This window comes from Oryzias latipes, chromosome 4 (assembly GCF_002234675.1).
Source record: "Oryzias latipes chromosome 4, ASM223467v1".
NCBI lineage: Eukaryota > Metazoa > Chordata > Actinopteri > Beloniformes > Adrianichthyidae > Oryzias > Oryzias latipes.
In genome coordinates this window covers 24,387,147-24,409,654 of record NC_019862.2, presented here as the reverse complement: position 1 = coordinate 24,409,654, position 22,508 = coordinate 24,387,147, and the positions used below count along the sequence as shown (strand labels likewise).

The following is a 22,508-nucleotide window of genomic DNA, read 5'->3' as shown; positions in this document are numbered from 1 at the left end:
CTAGATTCAAACTAAAGAAACAGCTAAAGTGTTAAAGTTTGTTATCGTTTGTCCAGTTCTTTAAAATTTATGATCTGACTCAAGTTTACTTGTCTCTCATTTATTTTTTTTGACTGGTCCAGCTTGTATGGGATGCAGTTTGTGTTTCACGTGTTGGAAAAGTCAGGGCAACTCAGAAAGCCGGGGTTGCCAGGAAGTGTGTCCAGCTGTGGGTCACGTCTCCTTTCTGTAAACACCACAATGCTCTGATAAACAGTTAGATGTGATTAATTGAGGCCTGGGGGGGTTGGAGGGGAACACGCACGCTCAGAGAGCCGCTGATCAATGGCTTCCATGTGTTGAGTCTGGTGGGTTTTTTGCTGTGAAACATGCAGGTATGAAAAACTAAAAGTGAACCTGGGAAACACTTCCTTTTGCAATCCCTCATCCCTGCCTTCTTCTCGGTTCTGCACAGAAAAAACGTTTTGTTCTATGTATTTTCCAGCTGTTGGTAAGTTGTGAGCAGCAGACGTTTGATCGAAACCAAAGAAAGTTTCTGCAAGTTTCTCAACAGTAGAGTTGCATTTTTCCTGTTAGCTTTTTTGTTACTTTTGGTAACGGGTCGGTTTTGCACAATTGGTGGCTGACTAAATACTTTTTTGCCTCACAGAAATATAGAAAAATAAAAAACAGACTAAATCAGAACAATACAGATTTATAAGCAAGCATAAGCAAAACAACAAATTAATTTTGTTGAGATAAAGTTTATTGTCAAACAAATTCTGGTCGTTTTTTATGCTTTTACAAGTAAAACTGGGTCGGTGCCGACCAGAAAATAAGAGGAAGGTTAAATCAAACATTATTTGAATTATGAATCAACTGTTGTTTTGTCAGACTCCACAACAGGAAGGTTCATTCCTCCTGCAAAGGTCTCTACCTCTGTGCTGCGACTGTTAGCGACAAAAAAGCCTTCAGGGATAAAGTTGACAAAACCCTCCTACATTTAGCTCGTCAAATATTGCTTCCTTGTATTTATTTCATAGGTAAATTGTAATAGAAAGGGAAGCACAAGTGGAAAAAGTGTTTTTTTAAATAAACAAATCTATTTTTTGTTTTTGTTCTTTGTTAACTATTCCATTAATTAAAAAACACTTTTGGTCGCTCTTTTCCAGCAGACAGTAGAACCAAAAAGACTCCTTAAGCTGAATCGGCATATGAACCAAAGAATTTGTCTTCCTCAGGTTCTTTCGAGGTGACTACACGGTGGAGGTGGCGATCAACGACTACTTAGACATCTACTGTCCTCACTACGAGAGGGCGGAGCCAGCGGAGCGCATGGAGCATTACATCTTGTACATGGTGAACTACGACGGGTACACGAGCTGCGACCATCACAGGAAGGGCTTTAAACGCTGGGAGTGTAACCGGCCCCAGAGCCCCAACGGGCCGCTCAAGTTCTCTGAGAAGTTCCAGCTGTTCACGCCCTTCAGCCTGGGCTTTGAGTTCAGACCGGGTCACGAGTACTACTACATCTGTGAGTACTACATTACATGTGCTGCCTTGGTAAGCATTCAGGAATCTGTAAGCCATGAAGGACAATGATATAAAAACAAAAATTACACATCCGTCTCAATAACATAATAAACAGAATCATTTATTTATTTATAGTTATAAAGTTGGAATTACATTATGATCTAGAAAAGGATTAAACCGAAGTACAATTTGTTTTTTACAGACAAACACAAAGCTGAACTCAGTATAGTCACACACAAAACAAAAAAACCATAGGATTTTGTCCCAGAGCTGCATCCTAGTTAAGGATAATATAAACTGGCCAGGAGTCTGCTGAAAAAATCAGCCAGTCTCCACATGCTGTGTTTGTATTAAGCCAGTTTTGGTGACTAAAACAAACAAATGAATGCAGGTTTCAGTTGCAAGTCCTCGGACTTTACCTCTCTAAACAAAGACAAAAAACCTCAGCTCCACATCAAACTACCAGTTTTATATATTCTTTTTGTCTATATTGTGGAGAATAAGGTAAAAAGTATAGTTTTACCCAAAGTTTCATTCAGACCCAGTTGAAATTCTGTCCACAATTTAAAGAAATCTCCCATCACATGTATGCGTTTTGATGCAAGGATTTAACAGTAGGCTCCACCTCTAAACAAGAAGCAAAGCCAACCTGAGATGTTGACCAATAAGAAAAAGCCAATTTTATTGGTTTATGTGTTCTGGCTGGATATAAAGCTTCTATTGTTGTAGAAACAACAGTTTAGTATAATGTCTGATGGCAGAGACTTTCATCTATCAAAAAAAGACTAAAGTTTCACGTAATAAGTCACTAATTATATTTATTTATATTTTTTTTATCACAAGCTTTTAAAGATATGCAAAGCCTCAAAGGATATAAATGCAGGTTTTTGATGTAGCTGATTTAAAAACTGTCCTTATCAGGTGACTGTTCTCAGTTGGTAAATGAGCCAAATATTTAGCTCTGCATGCTGCTCACCAATTACCTGATATCTGTGTTGTTGATTGTCCGATCAGCGAAATCAAACGCCCCCCAGGTTTCCTGCCTGGCTCAGACGACAAAAGAGCCAGGACTATGAAAAGCCACAGAAACACAGGCTGCTGTCAGTTTGTTCTGTCCAGACATAATTTGTTCTTCAAGCTGGAAAACATTTCCTAAATTGTAGCTCGTTTGGACCGAAAAGCCTCAAGCTGAGAGTTTTGTTTTAAATGGCACTTAATGATCGCGTTTGCGTGTTTGTAATGAACGCGTCAGTTTCAGAGCAGATGCATGAATAAAACATCCACTGCAGGCCAGAGTCAGAGAGCAGAACAAAGAAAATGAAACTGCACATGTTATAAAATGTCTTTATAGAAAAGAAGAATTTTCTGTTATACTAATTAAGGTTTGATCAACTGTTGCTAAAGGGGTCTGACCTTGGATTTGCTATTTACTGATTTTGCAAACAATAAAGGGAGCCAAAAAAAACTTGGCTTATGCTTGGCAAGCTAATTTAACCAGCAGAGTACAATCACATGAGGCAGAAAATTATTTCTCCCAATTCTTTAAATTTTGCAATTTAACTTGGTCAAAAACTTTGGTGGATACAACCGTAACCCTTTAACATCGGATATGTCACCGGTGAAAATAACACATGCTCTTTGACCTTTCGTACCTTCGCGACCGATGTGATTCAGCCGATTCTAAAGCGGAGAAAAGCAGCTTTTCAGAATTGACTGATTGCGTAAGTACTTCGCGGCTGTAATACCACATTCACACCGCATGTGTTGCACATTCAACAATGTCCTGAACTCAAGTTCCTGAATGTGCATTTAGCATATGGTGTTCCAACCTACAGTTGGAGAAGGTCTGGTGCGAAATGTTGAAGCGGTGCAAATCTCATAAATCTTGTCCCAGACTTTTTCTTCCACAGTTCTATTCCAATTTATGAAAGACCTGACGTCATAGAATTTTAGCCGGGCACAAATCGCAAATATTAATTTATCCTCCATGATCAATTTTCAGACGGTTGGCACTTTCATGAATTAAAAGAAACAGTATCCATACATCACCACAACATCCGGGTCTCTGATTGGTCAAGGTTCAACTGTTTTGACTTTAACTGGGCGTTCAGTAGCAGCGCATTCTGTACATAGAGCCCAAAAACTGACCTAAAAACTTGCAAAGTGATGCTTGAAAGCGAGGATTTTGATTGCGGAAGCCCGAAAAGCACAAATACGTGTGCTTAAAATAGACTTTTGGTGAAAGTGGTCGCTTGAGCGTGAGTTGCCTGAGTCTGTTCCAACTTAATTGTAAGTCCTGGAGGGTTAAACTATTCAAAATCACATTAACCAGACTGTGATTATATTGGTTGTTTTAGTAAGTACTTATAATTTCTTCTTAAAACTTGAATAGTGTAGTATACTCTACTTTATCCTGGCTTCTGTTTTTTATTACACATTTATACCATAGTCCGGGTGAATACTTGATTGGGATTTGCTGCTGGGTGTGCATTAAGTAAGGGTAAATGGCCTTCGAAGTATGCATTATCACTTTTTAAGCCCTTCGCGGAAGCAGCCGTCCGAAAGTAAAAAGTGATAATGCACACTTTGTCGGCAATTAACCCTAACTTAATTTTTTACAGCTGTAAAGTAAACTGCTGTAGAGTTTGTCCAAAATAAATGGATTTTTGATTTTGTATTTCTTCCCTGCAGCATCACCACATCCCAACCTGGCTGGGAAACCATGCTTGAAGCTCAAAATCTATGTCAAACCAACCAGTAAGTATATATATCTTTATAAATAGACATTATTTTATTAGGGCTTAATCTTATTCCATTATCTGAGGAACCCAAAAATGTGGGAACACACATCTTCAAAATATCTAATAATTAAGAAAACAGTAGTTTATAGTAAGTAAAAAAAATAATAATTTTACCATTATTTATCAATAAGGATTTTCAAGCTTGAATGGACATCTCCAGAGCCTCCTTTATCCCAGTGTAGCTCATTTGCAGGGACCATAAAGTGTCCCAGACCAACAAGATCTGACTACATCAATCAGTTCTGGGTCTGGTTTGAAGCTTCCTTCTGTGAGTACAAGAAAAACATTGTCTTCTGCCATTTAATGACAACAAGGCCACCATAAATATTTCCGAGCTCGAAGCTGGTGTACTCTGGATGGTGAATAGCATCACCATCTCACCCCAAGTAGGCCGGAATCCCAGCTGGGTCATTTCTTCATGGAGTCATCAGAATAGACAACGTTTTTCCAATCTTCTATTGTCCAGTTTTGGTGAGCCTGTGTGAATTTTAGCCTCAGTTTCCTGTTCTTAGCTGACAGGAGTGGCTCCTGGTATGGTCGTCTGCTGCTGTAGCCCATCTGCCTCTAGGTTGGACGTGTTGTGTGTTCAGAGATGCTCTTCTCCAGACCTCCGTTATAACCAGTGGTTATTTGAGCTACTGTTGCCCATGAATAAAGTTATTTCCACAGAACTGCTCTTCACTAGATATTTTCTCTTTTTTGGACCATGTAAACTCAGACCATCCCGTCTGGCACCAACAACCATGCCACGTTCAAAGTCACATAAATCACTTTACTTTCCCATTCTGATGCTCTGTTTGAACTGCGGCAGATTGTCTTGACCAGGCCTAAATGCATGAGTAGCTGCCATGTGATTGGCTGATTAGAAATTTGCATTAACAAGCAGTTGACCCAGTGATTAGACACCATGTACCACAAACAAGAGGTTGGTGTTGAATGAAAACTCTCATTGTGTCAATTGCATCAGTGGTAAAACCTTACAAACTTGTAGCTAAAACAAACGCAGTAGATAATATAATATTATACAAATTCAGCCTACAGAGTCTTATGGAGTAAACCTGTTTTAACTTGTGTTTGCAGAAATCTCACATGATGATTAGTAAAAAAAAAAAAATCATTTGTGTACTCATAACACAAATATGAGTTGAAATATGGTTGAAACTGTTGCAAGCTGGGACGAATATGTGTTAATCAAAGTCAAGTCTGCTTTGGGGATCGAAAGCCAACCTGCAATTTACTGAAACTCCAACATGTAAGCAGTTTAAAGAGCTTTTTTTCTTCTTGTTCTTTATGTATTTAGTGAAATGGATGTCCACTGAGTGATGAGCCATCAGGCTCCGAACTCCTCTGGATGCCTAATTAATCCCTCCTCCTTCTTGTAAAACTGTAAATGTCAGTTTAAAGCAGGGGGAGTGTGAAGACTCGCAGCTGTCAGTGAGAAGGCATTAAACACTTCCTCCTCACGCTTTTAAAGCAGTTTATGAGAATTTAACTGTCAGTGCAGAAAACAGCATTAACACATTTACACCATCACTGGTGGGAGATCCGCCGTCGCTCCAACAAATCAGCTTTCATCAACAAACGGCGCCACCGGGAGCCGATGTGCTGGAGAGAAGGAGGATTTGTGGAGGAAACGCAGTGGACCGAGGAGAAAAGGTGTTCATTAGGCGTGTGGATTATACACTCCGGCTGATTGGCCCAAAAAGGTTGAACAGCAAATTACCCAGAATTCAGAAGAGAAAATGAATAAACCAAAGCGGGCAAATTGTTTCCCCAAATTCTGTCTGACACTCCATCAATCATCCTTTTACAATAAAGGTGGACAAATTGAATACAGGATGTTTATTACATTTTTTTTTATAATCAATTTCGGACTCTTTAGATCTATGCTATGGAAGCGACTCTGTAGCATAATAAAAAATAAAAGTCAAATCCAGAAATGCTTTTTCAATTTCAAAATGAAGATGCATTTCTTGACCCAAAATTAAAAAGAAAAAGCAATCCACCAAAATGCTTTTTCATTTTCTTCTTCAACACTTAATTAAAATGATAATGAAAATAGTATTTGACATTTCATTTTCAAAAAGAGGGGTTAAGTAAAGGAAAAAGCATTTTTGCGGATTGCTTTTTCATTTTAATTTTGAGTCATTTGATGCAGCTTCATTTTGAAAATGAAAAAGCATTTCTGTTAATCAATTTTATTTGTTAAATTAGATATTTCTAAATGAATTTTGCTACACAACTACTAAACTTTTTGAAAATGAAATGTCAAATACCATTTTCACTACCATTTTAATTAAGTGACAGAATAAGCGATGTTGAAGAAGAAAAAGAAAAAGCGGTTTGGCGGATTGCTTTTCCTTTTAAATTTTGAGTCAACAAATGCAGCTTCATTTTGAAAATGAAAAAGCCTTTTTTGGCATTGACTTTCATTTTTAATTATGCTACAGAATCGCTTCCATACATTTCGCTGGTCCATAGAGGTAGTTACATTTCTGAGTATTTCTTTTTGTACATTGTGAATCAGGAGCAGAAGAAAAAATGCCGTTGGAATAAGATTTTGTTTGTGACATAGAAAATACACTGGGCAGGCTACAAACACCTTGCATTGAGCTCTCAACAACCAGAAAAGGGGAAGAGGGGGCGGGGATGCTCATCTCGCCTCACCCACAACTCCCAGTACATCTGTCTGCTGTCTTTTCTACTCTCTGTGTCTCACTTTGTCCAAGCAAACCTCTTCCTTTCAACACACTGGAACTTTTTAACTCCACCACTAAGTCTACCTATCAATCCAGATGACACACCAAGCACCTCCTCCCAGCTGTGGTCGTCCAATCATCTGGAACAGGGGTGTCAAACTCATGTCCACTGAGGGCCACATCAGCATAGCGGCTGTCCTCAAAGGGCCAGATAACTTATACATATAACTAAATGTAATGAAAAATAAATGTAACTACTCCTTAATGTTAAATAACTGATTATTTATTTACTATAACTTTTTAAAGTGACAATCACAGTTGCATAGAAAACATATATTTGCTTGTTACTCTACCATAAATCCTTTTAAATTTAATTCTGACAGGTTAGGTTATATTGACAGTGTCCTAATGTATAGTTGCTTAATTCGATATTTTAAGTCTGATTTCCCCTAGATATGAATAAATACACACCAATTTTTATTTTTTATTTCAAGAAATTAAAAACTTTTATGCTCTCGCGGGCCACATAAAATGACATGGCGGGCCACATTTGGCCCGCGGGCCTTGAGTTTGACACATGTGATCTGGAAGAACCTTCCAAAGCCTGATTCAACTCCTCTCTAAAAACCACAGAGCAGTCTTGGTCATCTGCTGTGTCCTTGTCTTCTTCACATTTCTCACCACACAGGACATCCACCTTTCTTCTTCCCATCATGTCGACCAGCTCTTTACCTTTCCCTAAGGTTCCAACATTCAAAGTTCCTGATAAGACTTACACTTCTGGCTTTCCTTTGATTTCCTCAGCCTTGAACATGCGGTGGTTGTGGTTGTTGTTAACCTGAGCCACAACCGATCCGGACTGAAAGTTCTGTTTGGGATTAGTAAATGTTATTTGATTTTGGTTTCACATCGAATGTTCTCCCCGACACAACTTTCTGCATTTATCTGTTCCACTTCCACCCTGAGATTCACAACAGCTGACAGCTTTAAGGCTCCTCCTCTATCAGTCATTCCTGCTCTTCACTTTATACGATCACATTTATCTGAGATTCTTGAAGATGATGGAACAGTACTGAAGAGAAAATAAAGAAGATAATTGATTTGGTTTTAAGTTTGATGTCCACGAGCTGAAACCTGCCTGTAGGAACAGAACCTAAAGTTGGCACTAACCCTGATTCTTAGTCCACCACTCTAGACATCTGCAAAAAAAGAAGTATCTTTGCTAACAAACAATGTTACTCGAATTGAAGTAAAAAGTGGTTATAGGAATAATTACTTGACTAAGAGTAAAAAAGCAAATGGTAAAAAAAGTGCTATGCTGCTATACTGTGCGGGTCCCGGGGGGTCCTGGCTGCCACTGCTGCTTCCGTGGGGCTCTTGGTGTGGAGTTGACCACCTCAGCAAAAGATAAACACTTACCTGAGACAAGGTGTCAGCTGACTTTTGCACAGATAGTATGTGTGACAGAATGAAATGCTTTACTTGTGATGGTTTGTATGCATAAGTATGAGCGTGTGAACTTTAGTTGTTTACATGTTGAAATGTTTGTATGTGAAGATTTTTGGAGCTAACAGGTACGTTCGCAACATTTGAGTGTGTGTGGACAGGCCCCGCCCCTTTACACTAACATTTACACCTGACAGTAATGGTTATAAACCTCCAGCAACTCAGCAACCCCTGCTTCTATAATCACCTTCTAATTTCCTCAACCCCCCCCCCCCCCCCCCCATCCCTCTCTTATTTGTGCCCTTACCCCCCCCCCAACATCCCTCTCTCTTCTTTTCCATTTGGTCCAACAAAAACCAGATAAATCTTTAATCAATATAAATAAAGTTTAGCCTAAATTAAAAAAGGGGTTCATATAAATACACACCTTGTGTCTCAGAAGTTTCATGTTGTAACAGTAAAATATGTCCAACACTAGAGTCCTTCAGCTCTCATATGTTTGCTCAGGACAAGTAAAAAAAAAAATCAAGGATTTTCCTAAGTTGGAATAAAAATTATAATTTTTTCGAACGAGTAGCATCCCTCCTATTTAGTAAGAACAAATTTTCACTGATGTCTAGATCACATGTGATGCACAATCTTTTAATCCACTGTTTTAATCGAGCAAAGACTAATAATAAATATCCAATATTTAAACTTTAGCTTTCGTTTATCAAAGATTGTGCTTCTCATTCTTCCTTTTTCCCAGGTATGAGGAATTTTTGGTATTTAACAAATGCTTTACCTTTGCCGTGCATCACTGCTGCGTTAGCAAACAGCATTTTTATTGGAGCCACATTGTGGTTTTACAGTCTCAGCTAAACTGTGTTTAAGAGATTAACTGTTAGAAATCTTCAGTGTCCAGCGCTGACAGTTCCACTTTTATCCTAATATGCATCCCTACAATTGACTAATTTTTCCAAAAAAAAGAAGTAACTATATGAATACAGTAGCTATGAGTACAGTCTTCTGAAGTAAATGATGTTGTAAATCTTTATTTAAGGACTAACATGTTTGCAAAAACTAAAGTAAAGGCATCAAAATAAATGTAACTTATATACTCTGGCAGAAACTGAGTCTGTTACTTCAACTTGTTTCTTATGAAATGTCAATCAGAGCCCTCTAGTGGAGAAAAGTGTAAGTGCGTAGCCCCAATTTAAATTAATTTATTGATCACTGAAAAAAAAGTTTATTTTATGGTAAAGTAAAGCACAGGGAGAACCACTGGGGCAGCAACTTCTATCTTTAGTCAGTTTGCTCTGTGTTCTAACACAGCTCTGTTCTCTCTTTTAGATGACTCTGTGTACGAGTCACCAGAACCCTTCCTGACGGATGACACCACCGGCGCCTGCAGCCTGACGCTGCCATCCCCCGCTCTGCTCAGCCTACTCCTCATCCTCCTGGTCCTTGCTTCCTCGTAGCATTTCCTCCTCAGATTCCAGCAGACTTCCTCTATTTCGTCGACCTCTGACTCTTATCATGATTTGAGGATCAACCTGAGGGATTCAGTTCAGCGCTGAGAGGAGTTTGGGATTTCCGCAAACATTCAGTTTGAAGACAGAACGAACAGAGAATTCCGTCTCCCAAAAAGAACCTGGATTATTTCTTTTTAATCCAGAACTAGCAGGTTTCAGCACCGACGTTGTAGCTCATCCGAGTACACAAAACCTTTCAATAACCTCTTTAACTAAAGCCAAACCTGGAGACCACATCAATGCTTTAACACCTTCTTCTCCATAACCATTACTGCAGAACTTGCTGAGTTGTTGTCCATCATTTGGATCCTCTCTAAATCTTTGCTATTTACATGTTTTTTCCAAGGCTGATAAATATGTGCTGCGATTTGTTTTTTAATGCCTGTGTGTCAAAGATAATTTTTCAGCAGATGCCTCTGTGTCTGCATCATTCAATGATCAATATTCAATGAGCTATGGTTGTGTTGAAGTATGTTCTCGATTGATGTGACAAGTCTGATGACCTCACGTGTGTCTGGATTACGCTGACCTAAGGGTAAAGTTGTCGCTGTGATCTCACCTCAAGACAGCGCCCACATCGGTGATCAATCCAGAAAACTTTTTTACCTCTGCTGCATAGACTTAAGGGGTTGCGCGGTTACCATGACAACGTCAGGTGAGATAGGAAGTCAGGAAACTCATTTGTGTAAAGATTTTTTTCTATGCTCATGAGTTATCTAACACGAACAAGTCATGAATGTGGCCGTAATAACAGAAAATTGTTTATGTTTATAGCATCATTAATTATTGCCTTTACAGTTTTTTCAGTCTCGTGGTTGGAAAGACGAAAAACTGTTTTATGAAGTAAAGCTGCGGACACCTGGACCGCATTGGCAAAATAAGGCCAATACTCCCATCTAGTGGTCACGGAGCAGAATGCATTTCACAACTAATTTAAGATACACATCCAGCTGTAATGTTTAGAAGAGAAAAAACACCATAACATTAGAAATTTTAGTTACAAAAAAATATTGATTTCTGTGTATGTTGTCAACACTTAAAAAAACTATAAAGCAATTTGTAAATAATTGCAAAATCTGAATGTTATTGATGTATTCTGAGATGTTTAATAAGGAGTGAATATTCCAATTAAACCTGCTGCACATTACATACATGTCCTTTATTTAAAATGTTTTGAAAGACATTGCTAAGAGATTAAGGCTGAAATTATAATATCATATTTCTTTATTTATCAAAGTTTTTTCTACATTTACGATGTCAACTTTGAGCTTTTATAAAATTGATGAAAAGGATGCTTAAAAACATGTTAGGGATGAGCAACCTGAGGCTCCGGAGCCATATGGGGCTCTTTTGCCCCTCAATAAAGGCTCTTTAAATAAATAGATAAAAGTTTTTAGGTTTAAAAAGTAACGGTAAAGTAAAAAGTAGAGTCTTTTAACTCAAACTTTATTTCATCTATTTACAGTTGAAAGACAGTACGTATCATTTTGCAAGGTTCCTGACATTGGTAGCCATAATTTTCCAACAATCCTTTAAGCAAAGCAGCTTTGTAGTTTACCAACATTGTTCTTAAACATTTTGACAGATTTTTCAGCACTGTTTACCACAGAAAATCAATTTGAAGTCAGTAACTTTAGGCAGAATTATACTGATTTATGGGGCGGACTTTCCATTTTTAAACAAATTCATGGATTTTAGGTGCACCTTCTGGTCTAAAGAAAAACAGCAAAGTTCATTTTATTAGTTCTAAATTAATTTTAATTTGTTAGATTGAAAAATTTCAGGTTGAGATGCACCACAAACAGTAAAAATAAACTTTTTTTTTTAAATTACTACTGACATTATACTACCCACTACTACATTTGAGATGATCACATGAAATACAAGATGTCTTTTACTTTGAAAGGAATTCATATGAACCTGTGCCATTTCCCATTATGTTTTATTCATTTAAAAAAACACACACCAATATTTCATTTAAAAGCTAAAACACAGCACTTCAGTAACCAGATTGGACCTAAACCTTTCGGAGACTGCAGGTGTTCCGTCTGTGGATTCATCCAACACAGAGAATGTTGAGTCTTTTCTGATAATTCCTCTTACCCGCATGGATTTTTGTGTTGTGCTAAAACATTGATGTGGTCTATGGTTAAAATAAATCAATTCAATCAGGAACTTTAAGCCTCTTCTCAAGAAAGCATCTCGTCTTTTCCCGTGGCGGTGGAGTCTGACCTTCAACTTAAAAGTCCTCCTTTGACAGATGGATTTACTGCGGTGGTTCTGCTGGACCTCATCAGCCCAAAAACTGTACTTGTCTGTTGTCTTTTACAAACAAGGATGGCATCACTGAGAATTAAACGCCACAGAAAAGACTGAACTGTGTTGTCGATATCCTCACTCATCGCCAGCTGGAGGGCGTGGCTAACTTCAGACAATAATTTTCTTCATCAGATCTCCAAAATCCAGACGCTTTTCAGCCTTTTCTTTCTGTAAATCTGCCAAAGACTCTTCTGTAACTTTTTATTATTTTTTTTTTAGAAGATTCTCAGTGGGCGGGGCTACATAACAGCAGTCTTGTCATTTGTGGGCTGGGTTAGAAAAAAGGGGAGGAGCTTTATTATCAATTTTTCTTCTTAATAAAACCGAATGTTTTGTGGTAACGAGCAAATCAAAAATGGCCTTTTCTCCCCCCGCTGGTGCTACGTTTTTATGGACTGTGGCGGTGACATTGTGTGGTCGAGCTCTTTGTCCCACCCACATTTATTTTTCTTCATGTCCTCATGCAGTTTCTCCATCAGGAGGGGGCGTGTCCTTGTAAGCAGGGGCGTGCTGGAAAATGCAGTATATCATATGAATGCACTGTGGTGGTGGATAAAAGGTGATGTTTAGCAACTCCTAAGGAATCGACAGGAAAACTTTATGAAAAGAAGAAAAACTCAGTTCTTAATTTTATTTGTGCCATTTTTTTCGCCGGAGAAAGTTTATATGAAAACTGACGTCTGATGTTTGTTGTTGTCGTTGATGCTGTAGTTGTTGTCTTCCTTCTGTTCTTGCTTGCATCTCAATGCATTCTGGTCCCCGTAGTCCCGTGAATTCTGGTTCTGTTGGCGAGTGACACTTCAGTGGATCTTAATGGATTTTTGTGGACTGAATCGGTTTTTCGTAGCATAAAGAAAATGTAAAGGACTCTGTGAAATAAATGGGGAAAAAAAGTTTGTCAGAGTGAGACCTCCTTGCCATCTCTGGAGAAGAAAAAGCTTTTTCTACATCAAACATCTGCAAATTCTATTCTTTCAAATGCAAAATAAAATCTGTTTTCGTATATTTTCTTATTGGATGCTTATAAAGTCCTGTTGTAAAGAATACATTTATCTGATTGGCTGAAGAGCTGATGAGAGGTCGGAGGTCATCAGGTCTCCTGTGTACGCCTGCGCTGCATGAGCAGGAAAAATGTGACAGCAGACATCTATTGAGTGAATTTTGTTTGAAAATCTCAGAGAGAAGAGGTTAAGAAATGAAATTTGTGCTTGATAAATTCACCAATAATTGAATAAAAGTCCCACGAGAGACAGTTTTCCGGCCTTGACTCGTTCATTTTGACTGGTTTACTTGCCTGAAGTTAAAACGTCCACAGGATGAAGCGCAGAGAAGAAAGGAACGCTGCACTATCAGTTTATTTTGATTTAACTTAATTTGATATTAGATTTAATTTTAAAATTAAAAAAATCTTTTTTCATTTTAATGTCTTTTGTTTAAATTTCTGTTGTTTATTTTATCTTTCATTATTTTTATTTTATTTGATTGAATTTAGACATAAAGAAAGTTCTTCACCACAAAGAAAAAAGCTTTGCAGGTCAGAAAGTCATTGGCAGGTAATAAATGATGTGTGGTTTATTCTAAACAGCCAATCACAATTAACAGATTTAGGGATGTAAAATCAGCAGCAGCACATCTACAGTCTGAGACTTACAAGGTGAAATAATGTTCCTTTTCAACTGTAAAAGATTTATTGTTAACCCCATTGTTACATCAAAAGGCAAAATCTAAACACAAACCTTTTTTTTAACTTTTGTCCTAAATTCATCTCAGAACTCCACATCAAATATTTAATTTTAACTTTTTCTTATTAAAGCGTTCTCATATTTTTATCTCTGTTTCTTAAATTAGACAAAAATGGATGAAGCTGTAAAAAAACAACAGTTTCCATTAGTTATATTAGCAAAAATCCTGACAACAAAAAATCTCCTTTGTAAGCAAACAAATTCTATTTTTGAGACCAACTTTAGCTCAACAAAAACATCTATTTAGGTCGAGGTTTGTGATGGTTTTACAGTTCTGACAGAAGCTGGTTTACAATTTTGTACTTTGTCCACCAGATGGCGCCGTTATTCCAAAATGTTTTTGTTTCCTTATTCCTTTGCTGCGAACATCTTACTGGAGCAATATTTGTACCAAATCTTGATACAAAAAACATTGGTTAAAAGATTTGGTGCAAATGTAACTCCATATGAAACTGAAAACGGAGCATATTTTCTTTGAAAGAGAAAAATAACAGCAATGAAAAAAGTGCACAACTTGTGTTTGCAAACTGAAGGGTCACGGATGTTAAAGTAAGATAAATCTGCAAAAAATTTTATATATATTTTCTAGCTCAAATCAAATGGCAAAATATACAATCAAAAATAGCAGGGTCAGTTCAGACGCAGCAGAATACTTTTGACCACTGAGAATTTTGTCCATAAATGCATGTGGGACAATTTTAGGAAAACAGAAAAATCCAATTTTAAAGATTTCAACTCAGCTGAAAGATTAAAAAAAAACTGAATCTACCAGAGCTCATAGATAAGCAAGTTGTTAAAAATCCTATAAAGTACTGTTTCTGTGCTGCAAGACCAGACACTCTTTTTTATTTTTTTTATTTTTTTTGCTATGGTGATAGATGAACAGTTTGTATCTGTAAATTACCTGTAGTTGTGCACATGAGTGTGTGACCCTGCAACTGACCCTTGACCTATCCAGGGCGTACCCCACCTTTTCCCAACAGTAGCCAGATTGGCTCCATACCATACTGCCTCCACCTGGATCCAGCCCTGAAAACAACAGGCCCTGTGTCTCTGCTCAGGACAAAGGTCTCTGTCTGAAACATTTTGAACTGCTTCTGCAAAATGATTTAAACAGTTCTGTTGGCTTGAAAAACTGAAACTCTCACCTGTCATTGCATCTCGTTTGACCAGGCAACCAACAGGAGGCGCTGTGTACTCAGATTAGCATCTTTCGTCTGGTTAAAACAAGAACTCCACTTACTCAGACAAAAGCAAACAACTCTGCTATGATGGGTTTATAAAAGAAAAGGCAAATTACTGGTGTAAAATGAAAAATATCCATATTAGGAGAAGCTAACCTGGCATCTGGTTTGGACACCTCCTGGATGCCTCCCTGGGGAGGTGTTCCAGACATGTCCCATTGAGCAGAGCCAGGACACGCTGGAAAAACGACATCCCTCAGTTGGCCCAGGGACCCCAGAGGAGCTGGAGGAAGCAGCCAGGGACAACCAGACATGAACAATGTGTCAGGAGGAGCATTTCAAATGCTGGGACTGTGACAGGGAAAGTCAGCTGACATGATCGAAGAAGAAAAGTTGAGAGACAGTGTGATAGAAAGAGAGACGGGCTTCTAGATTTGGAGCACGGTCAACAGTCCAGAGCAGCAGAGAGTGGTGGATGACCCAACTCCCATTGTTAAAGTACCCAGGAGAGCACAAGGGTTACACCAGGAGCCTGCAACCTGAGGCTCCAGAGCGACATGTAGGGTTTTTCACTCCTCCGTTGTGTCTCTCTGGCTGAAGACAAACAAAATCATAGCACTGATTTAAATTTAGTGTATTAGATTTATGAATTTATGGCTAAGTTGCTTCTGTAACAGCAATAAACTTAGTAAAAATAAATTGTCACTGCTGCTGACATTGCAATCAAATCAAAAGGGCTTGTATTTTTCCAAGAATGCATACATTTGAAATGTTGAGCAAATTATTGTTGAGAAGTTTGAAATTCTTTAAGCTCTGCTTATTATTAGGATGTATTTCAATCAAATTATCTCATGCTGTAAAATAACATTTAGTTGCAGTCAAGAAGGAAGAAGAGAAATAGATGTAAGTCCTATTCATATGGACTTCATATACTTTTCCACTGGATCTAAAACGAATGAATTAATATTTACATATTTAGAGGGAAGTAGGGGCGGCTAACCAAAGTAGACCTATAAATAATGTTTTTAAAAAAACCTCTATTTTGATTGCATAACACTTTTGGTTGAAGTATTCTATTTAAGTGTATGTCTTTCTTAAGAGTAAAAACCAAAGTCATAGGTTAAAATGCTATCTTCTCAATTTTTCCATTTTTTAATTGATCAAAAGTTCAGCTATATACAGTATATCAATAAAAGATGAGAAACCAGCCTGAATGGGTGTTCAGCGTTGAAGGCTGCAGACGCCTGGAGGTAACAGAGGTGAAGATGTTGAGGTTCTCTCTTTGGACGAGGATGGATAGAATCCAGAATGAATCAATCAGAGCAACAGATCACGGTGGATGTTTTAGAAATAAATGCAGGGAAGCAGATGCTTGGACCCATTAAGAGGAGGGACATTGTTGACTGTCATCATGGATGATGTAGAACTGGACATGAAGGGGGTTGAGGGACGAAGGGTGGAATTAGACAGAGGTGGAAGATTTGCTGTGATGACTCGTGAGGAGCGCAGCTGAAAGAACCTTGGAGGAGAAACTGTTGTCATCTCTAGTGACATTCTGGGGAAGTTACAGTCCTCAGACACTGACTCTTTGGATTTGCTATGAATAACGCTTGTGCTATCTTAGATGACCCCACCCTTACATTGACGTGTTATTCCTACCATGACAAAGGTGGATAAAGGTGGAAAGATTTCATGTCATCTATGGACATCAGTGAAGTTCACAAATAATTGAAGAAAAAAGGTTCAGCGCACTGTCTAGTGGGTCTGCAATGGTAAAGTGCCTAGGATAGCACAAGGGTTACAAGCAACTTCTCTTGCTAAATAATTCTGAGGAATGCCACTGTTTGATTTCCACAATCGCTGGTTTCTGCTAAATGATCCAGCTAAGCTTTCTTTTACCTCTAAAAGGCTGTTGAGTTCATGCATCTTCCTACCTTCAGCATGGAGAGTGTTACATCTCTCGGCCTTCCTTTCCTTTGGCAGTATGTTTGACCTTCGAATTTCCTCCAACATGCTGTATCACGTATTTACAGATGCAGGAGATCCTAAAATATCTCGTATTGACAAAATGACACTCCTATTCTATCTCCATCTTAAATATACAGACTAAAGTCTCTGCATTCTGCACAAAACCTTATTCTGCTTGTCATGTTTAGATCCGGCTTCTTTAGATCTGTGGCCCTTTGATTTATAATAATGAATGTGGTTGTTTCTGAACGCCGCTCAGTGGTGAGAGCTTTCATCATGTTCTTGAAAAGCGTCTCCTTCAGTGGATGAGACAGATCTCAGCATAGAAATGCTGATACAGACAGACTGAAAGACTTAAAACTGGAATACAGATTGACTGTAGATCTTCACATTAATGATGAGACAACATCAAAAACAGACTTTTTCAAATACAAAAATCAGTTATTTGGGGGAAAATGTATTAAGACGTATTTCTGTTCTATGTGAGGAAACAAAAAGCAATAGAATTTAAAGTATTTTGTTGCCTTTCAGTGTTATTAAAAATGCAGGTTCAAGGAATTACAGGCCGGTTAGTTTGCCCTCAGTCATTTTCACCTTAAAATCTGACCATCTTGGCAAAAAGCATGGACACTTCTTTAACACTTGTGCTATGACCCCACCCTTACATTGACGTGTTCTCCCTACCATGACAAAGGTGGATAAAGGTGGAAAGATTTCATGTAATCCATGGACACCAGTGAAGATCACAAATCACTGAAGAAAAAAGGTTCAGAACACTGTCTAGTGGGTCTAGATGACCCAACTCCCAATGCTAAATTGTCTAGGATAGCACAAGGGTTAAGGTTTACTATTTTGTACTGCAGTGCAATACGCTGTCAGGTTATTTTGCCAAAAATTGTTCTTCCTGGTCCATGTCATCCAATAGAATTTTTAAAAAGGAATCAGTAATGTAATTGAAGTTATTGCAGAGTTAATTACTTTTATTTTGAAATATGAGACACACATGCTTCCATAAGTTAACTCGATTATCTTATATAAATAAGAAAAAGTAAACAAGTTAGTATTTTTATTTATTTAGCTTTTTTAGTTAAGAAGTGGGGATGTGTTGTTGAAATATACATTAATCTCAGTGATTTGAACCCTTAGTGCTTTTATTTTCATATGTTGTTGATAAAGTAAATGATTGAATCCTGAAGATGTGAAACAGTGGTTTAACACCAGCACATAAACAAACGGGTTAAACAGCTCTGTTCGGGGTTAGGAGTTATTGAGCCTATTTCAGGTCCCAATGAGATCCTGCAGGGGTCGTGATGAAGAGGAGATGGAGGAGGACGAGCGGAAAACACGACTCCTGCAGAGGGGAGGGGGCAGTCTGGGTCCCTGGGGTGCTGCTTCCTGGGAGCCGGAGTTTAATGAGCCCGCTATTGGGACGGTCAATAACAGAGGGCGGGGTCTCCTTGGAAACGAGGCGTCACGACACGCAGCGGGAGGGGGCACTACGTCCCTATAAAAGCTGTAGCGGGACCCATGAAACCCACAGCAGAGCTGCGAAGCCAGAACCTTCTAGAACCCCGAGCCGAGCCGAGACCCCCGCGCTGCTGCACGAGACATGCGGTACGAGAGCCAGTCCCCCGCACGCGCCTCCAACAGGTGAGGACTCAGAAAACTCAGGTGGTCACGTGATCCACAGGGACGGAAGTGGCATGTTTTCTTTTTTTCTTTAAGTGGCATGTTTTTAGAGAACTTTTTAAAGGTTTTAAGCCCCCCCCCCCCTTTAACACATTTTTACCCCCCCCTTTAACACATTTTTATAAAACTTTAGTTCAAAACAATAGTTTATATTTATTTTTATAACTTTAGGACATGTCAGTGCAAGTGGAGGACTGTGCTCCTTTCTATTTTACTAATTTTATTATCATTATTAAAACGGTTGTTAAATTTTTTGATTTTAATTATTCATAATCCCTGTGTGTCTGCAGCCAGCCAGAAGCCTGCTTCATAATGAAACAGACATCTTCTCCTTTTGACAGCAGCTGCTTCACTCATGGTGAGTTTTCTGCAAGAATTCTCTGCTTATATTTATGAAAGTAATACCTAAGATACTTAAAGGAGAAAAACGCTTTTCTTATGCCAAAGGGAAGCTTTTTCGTGTAATTTTGTTTAGTAAGGTATTTTGAATCAAAATGTCAACTTTACAAATGATGCAATATGTGCTTATAAGAAAAATGTATTATTAAGAAATTAAATGTTTTAAAGTCTGTAAAAAGCATCAAAAATAAACCCTTTGGCCAACAATTGTTTTGGTCAGGTAAATATTTTCAGATTATTTGTGTTTTTGAATGTTTACTCCTTTCTTTAATTTTTTTCACCCATGATCTCATGTGTTGTTTCCTATTTTTTGTTTCATTTATTCAGATTCAAATACGTTATTTGTCATTCATACATAGCATTTGGGGTGGAACACCAAACAGAATTACGTTGCTCCGGCCACAACAAAACAGCGTCTAGGCTTGCAGTAAATATAAGGAACACATAGTGGTTCAAAAACTGGACAGTGAGGCAGATGCAATAAAAAAAAACACAATAAATAATAACTGTACAAGAGATCTGGTGCAAAATAAGATTTGTGCAAAATGGCATGTGCAAGGTAAATCAGTAAGAGGGACAGAGGTAGACATCGGTGGTTGAATAGGTCATTTTAGAATCTGAGGTTTTTTAACCCTTGTGCTATCCTAGGCACTTTAACATTGGGAGTTGGGTCATCTAGACCCATTTTTTCTTCAATGATTTGTGATCTTCACTGGTGTCCATGGATTGTATGAAATCCTCTCCACCTTTATTCACCTTTATCATGGTAGGGAGAACACTTCAATGGTCATCTTGACCCCATAGGACAGTACAAGGGTTAAAGGAGTTCAGGAGTCTGATGGCAGTGAGGAAGAAACTGTCCCGCAGCTTCACTGTTCTGCAGGGTTGGCTGGGATGTGATACCTGAAGATAGGAAGGAGAACAGTCCATGCGATGGGTGAGTGGGGTCCCTGGTGATCTGAGTTGCTCTCGACCCCCGATGGTAGTGGGACCCCAATGATTCATTTCAGCTGACCCCACCACTCTCTCCATGTATTCCTGTCTGAGACATGCTCTCCTGCCACAGAGATTTGCTGCTGGATAGCACATGATAATTATTGTTTGTCTCTTTTTGTTCTCCTTTATGGAGTTATATACCGTAGCTAACTTTACTTTTTCTCCTTCGCTCTTGTCTGCACCAGCCTCCTAGTCCAGAACTCTTGCTGACACCCCTCTCCTCTGAATCCTCCCCCCAGGTTCCGGCCCCCGGATAGTCCGCCGGATCTTCACCAACAGCAGGGAGCGCTGGCGGCAGCAGAACGTGAACGGAGCCTTCGCCGAGCTACGACGCCTCATCCCCACACACCCGCCCGACAGGAAGCTCAGCAAGAACGAGATCTTGCGCCTTGCTCTCAGATACATCCGCTTTCTGGACCAACTCCTGTCAGAGCAGGACCCCCAGGATGGGGACCCAGCAGAGGAGGAGCACAGACTGCAGGGCGAGCTGTCACCTAATCTAAGTTCCATAAATTCAGAGGTGGCGGAATTTGACATAATGTTGGATGAGCCGCTCCACCTGCCGTACCTCCACCTGCCAGCCATGTACGACTGAGGACAGAAAGAGGATTTCCTCTGAAGAGAACGCCCCCTGTGGAGAAAACTAAGCAGACGTGACTCGTTGCTCAATCGTAGACTTCTTCATGTCATGTTCAGGGTCTTGGACCTCAGCTGTTTGATCAATTCTAATCCCAGCTGGAATGAATGACTGATTATTGATCTAGATTAATGCAAGGAAGGTCAAAGGTCAAACAGCTCAAACACACATGACACCAATGAAGAAAATCCAAAGGGCCCTCTAGTTCTTCATTTTGAAGATATGACACAATCTTGTGATATTCACATAGCTATCCGTGTGTTCTGCAGTTCAGCAGAAAAACCAGCAGCCAGAAAGTTTCAGGCTTCTTCCTGTTAAAGCAAGAAGCAGGTCAATGCTTTTATTCTGTAAAGTCTTGTTTGTTTTTGCTATTCCTTTTTATAATGTTTGATATATTCTCTGTTATTGTGTCTGAATATTTGATCATTAAAAATGTAAATAAATAATGTGCTGCATCAGTATCTTTTACAAACAAACATCTACTTTAAAACACGTTACACCACCAAATGGTTTCCGAGCACAGCTATGTCTGCAGCTCTTCTCTACCCCAGACGATAAAATGTGGATGTCACACACTGTGATAGATAATGGGACTTTAACTTTAAAACTTTAAATATGAAAATAATTATTCTGATAAATAATACTATAATAATCATTTCTACTAAAAATTAGTAGAATGAAGCGGGAGTGTTAAAGGAGTCACTGTTCGTATATTTATTTGGTGTAACCCTTTTGCTATCCTAGGCACTTTACCATTGGGAGTTGGGTCATCTAGACCCACTAGACAGTGCACTGAACCTTTTTTCTTCAGTGATTTGTGAACCTCACTGGTGTCCATGGATTACATGAAATCTTTCCACCTTTATCCACCTTTGTCATGGTAGGGAGAACATGTCCAAGTAAGGGTGGGGTCATCTAAGATAGCACAAGGGATACTTGCAGATTCTTGCATCTACTGGTTTGCACTGAAGAGCAGCGATGAAGAATCTTTTCAGTTTTCATACATGACTTGACATAAAAAGCTTTTGTAAAATAAATGAGCTTCCTTTTTGTCATATTAGGAATTATTAGGATGAGAGTTCTTGCTGAATGACTGATCTCACCAGAGCTTTACTGTGAAAAGTGGGGGTCAGAATTGATCTTATTGGGTTTTCTTCAGCCACTGACGAACATTAGTTTGCTAAACGAAAGATTTAACAGGATCTGTACACGTTTGCTGTGCTTTACGATATTTATCTATTTGGAAGAAGGAAAATGTTTATCGAAAAATTAGACGACAATCAAGTTTGAAAGCAAAAGTCCACGCTAGCCAGATATTTGGAAGTCAACAGGGATTTGAAAAATAAAATGATTGAATGACAGAAAATATCCTCAAAGATTGTAAAAGTAAAACAGAATCAGAATCAGATAGTTACAGTCAATAGTTTACATACAATACAACCTTTTCAGTGACATAATCATTAAACAGTATCTTGTTGGGAAAGTCTATAATTTTTATATTTTTGTTTAATGCAATGACAACAAAGTTTTGGTTTCTTTACACATTTTTACTTTAACCCTTGTGCTATCCTAAGCACTTTAACATTGGGAGTTGGGTCATCT

General features: G+C 38.6%; 2 protein-coding genes and 1 long non-coding RNA gene across 3 annotated transcripts in view; 2 read left to right on the top strand and 1 right to left on the bottom strand.

Annotated features, from left to right (window-relative positions):
* The window catches only part of LOC101155840 (ephrin-A2), a 112,181-nt gene extending 98,635 nt beyond the window's left edge, over positions 1-13,546 (top strand). Inside the window, exons 2-4 of the mRNA XM_004068259.4 lie at positions 1,221-1,513; positions 4,204-4,269; positions 9,791-13,546. Of these exons, the coding sequence (XP_004068307.1) occupies positions 1,221-1,513; positions 4,204-4,269; positions 9,791-9,918 (487 nt within the window). The 3' untranslated portion in view covers positions 9,919-13,546. The remainder of the gene's footprint in view (positions 1-1,220; positions 1,514-4,203; positions 4,270-9,790) is intronic.
* Positions 13,547-14,902: 1,356 nt separating this feature from the next.
* LOC110015032 lies at positions 14,903-16,899 on the bottom strand. Its single transcript, XR_002290087.2, has 3 exons — positions 15,374-16,899; positions 15,182-15,250; positions 14,903-15,062 (listed from the first exon to the last, which is right to left on the bottom strand). It is a non-coding gene; the product is annotated as an uncharacterized LOC110015032 (long non-coding RNA).
* A 1,369-nt stretch (positions 16,900-18,268) lies between these two features.
* On the top strand, positions 18,269-21,467 carry LOC101170507 (T-cell acute lymphocytic leukemia protein 2). Its single transcript, XM_004068158.4, has 3 exons — positions 18,269-18,835; positions 19,165-19,232; positions 20,509-21,467. Exons 1-3 carry the CDS (start codon positions 18,795-18,797, stop codon positions 20,862-20,864), a joined length of 465 nt encoding a protein of 154 aa, XP_004068206.1. The 5' UTR covers positions 18,269-18,794; the 3' UTR covers positions 20,865-21,467.
* Positions 21,468-22,508: the final 1,041 nt, after the last annotated feature.

Bases quoted from the DNA above. Each gene is read 5' to 3' on its own strand.
- LOC101170507 (XM_004068158.4), top strand. From the start codon at position 18,795: ATGCGGTACGAGAGCCAGTCCCCCGCACGCGCCTCCAACAG. The intron at 18,836-19,164 runs GTGAGGACTCAG...GTGTGTCTGCAG, and splicing joins CCCGCACGCGCCTCCAACAG to CCAGCCAGAAGCCTGCTTCA. The intron at 19,233-20,508 runs GTGAGTTTTCTG...TCCTCCCCCCAG, and splicing joins CAGCAGCTGCTTCACTCATG to GTTCCGGCCCCCGGATAGTC.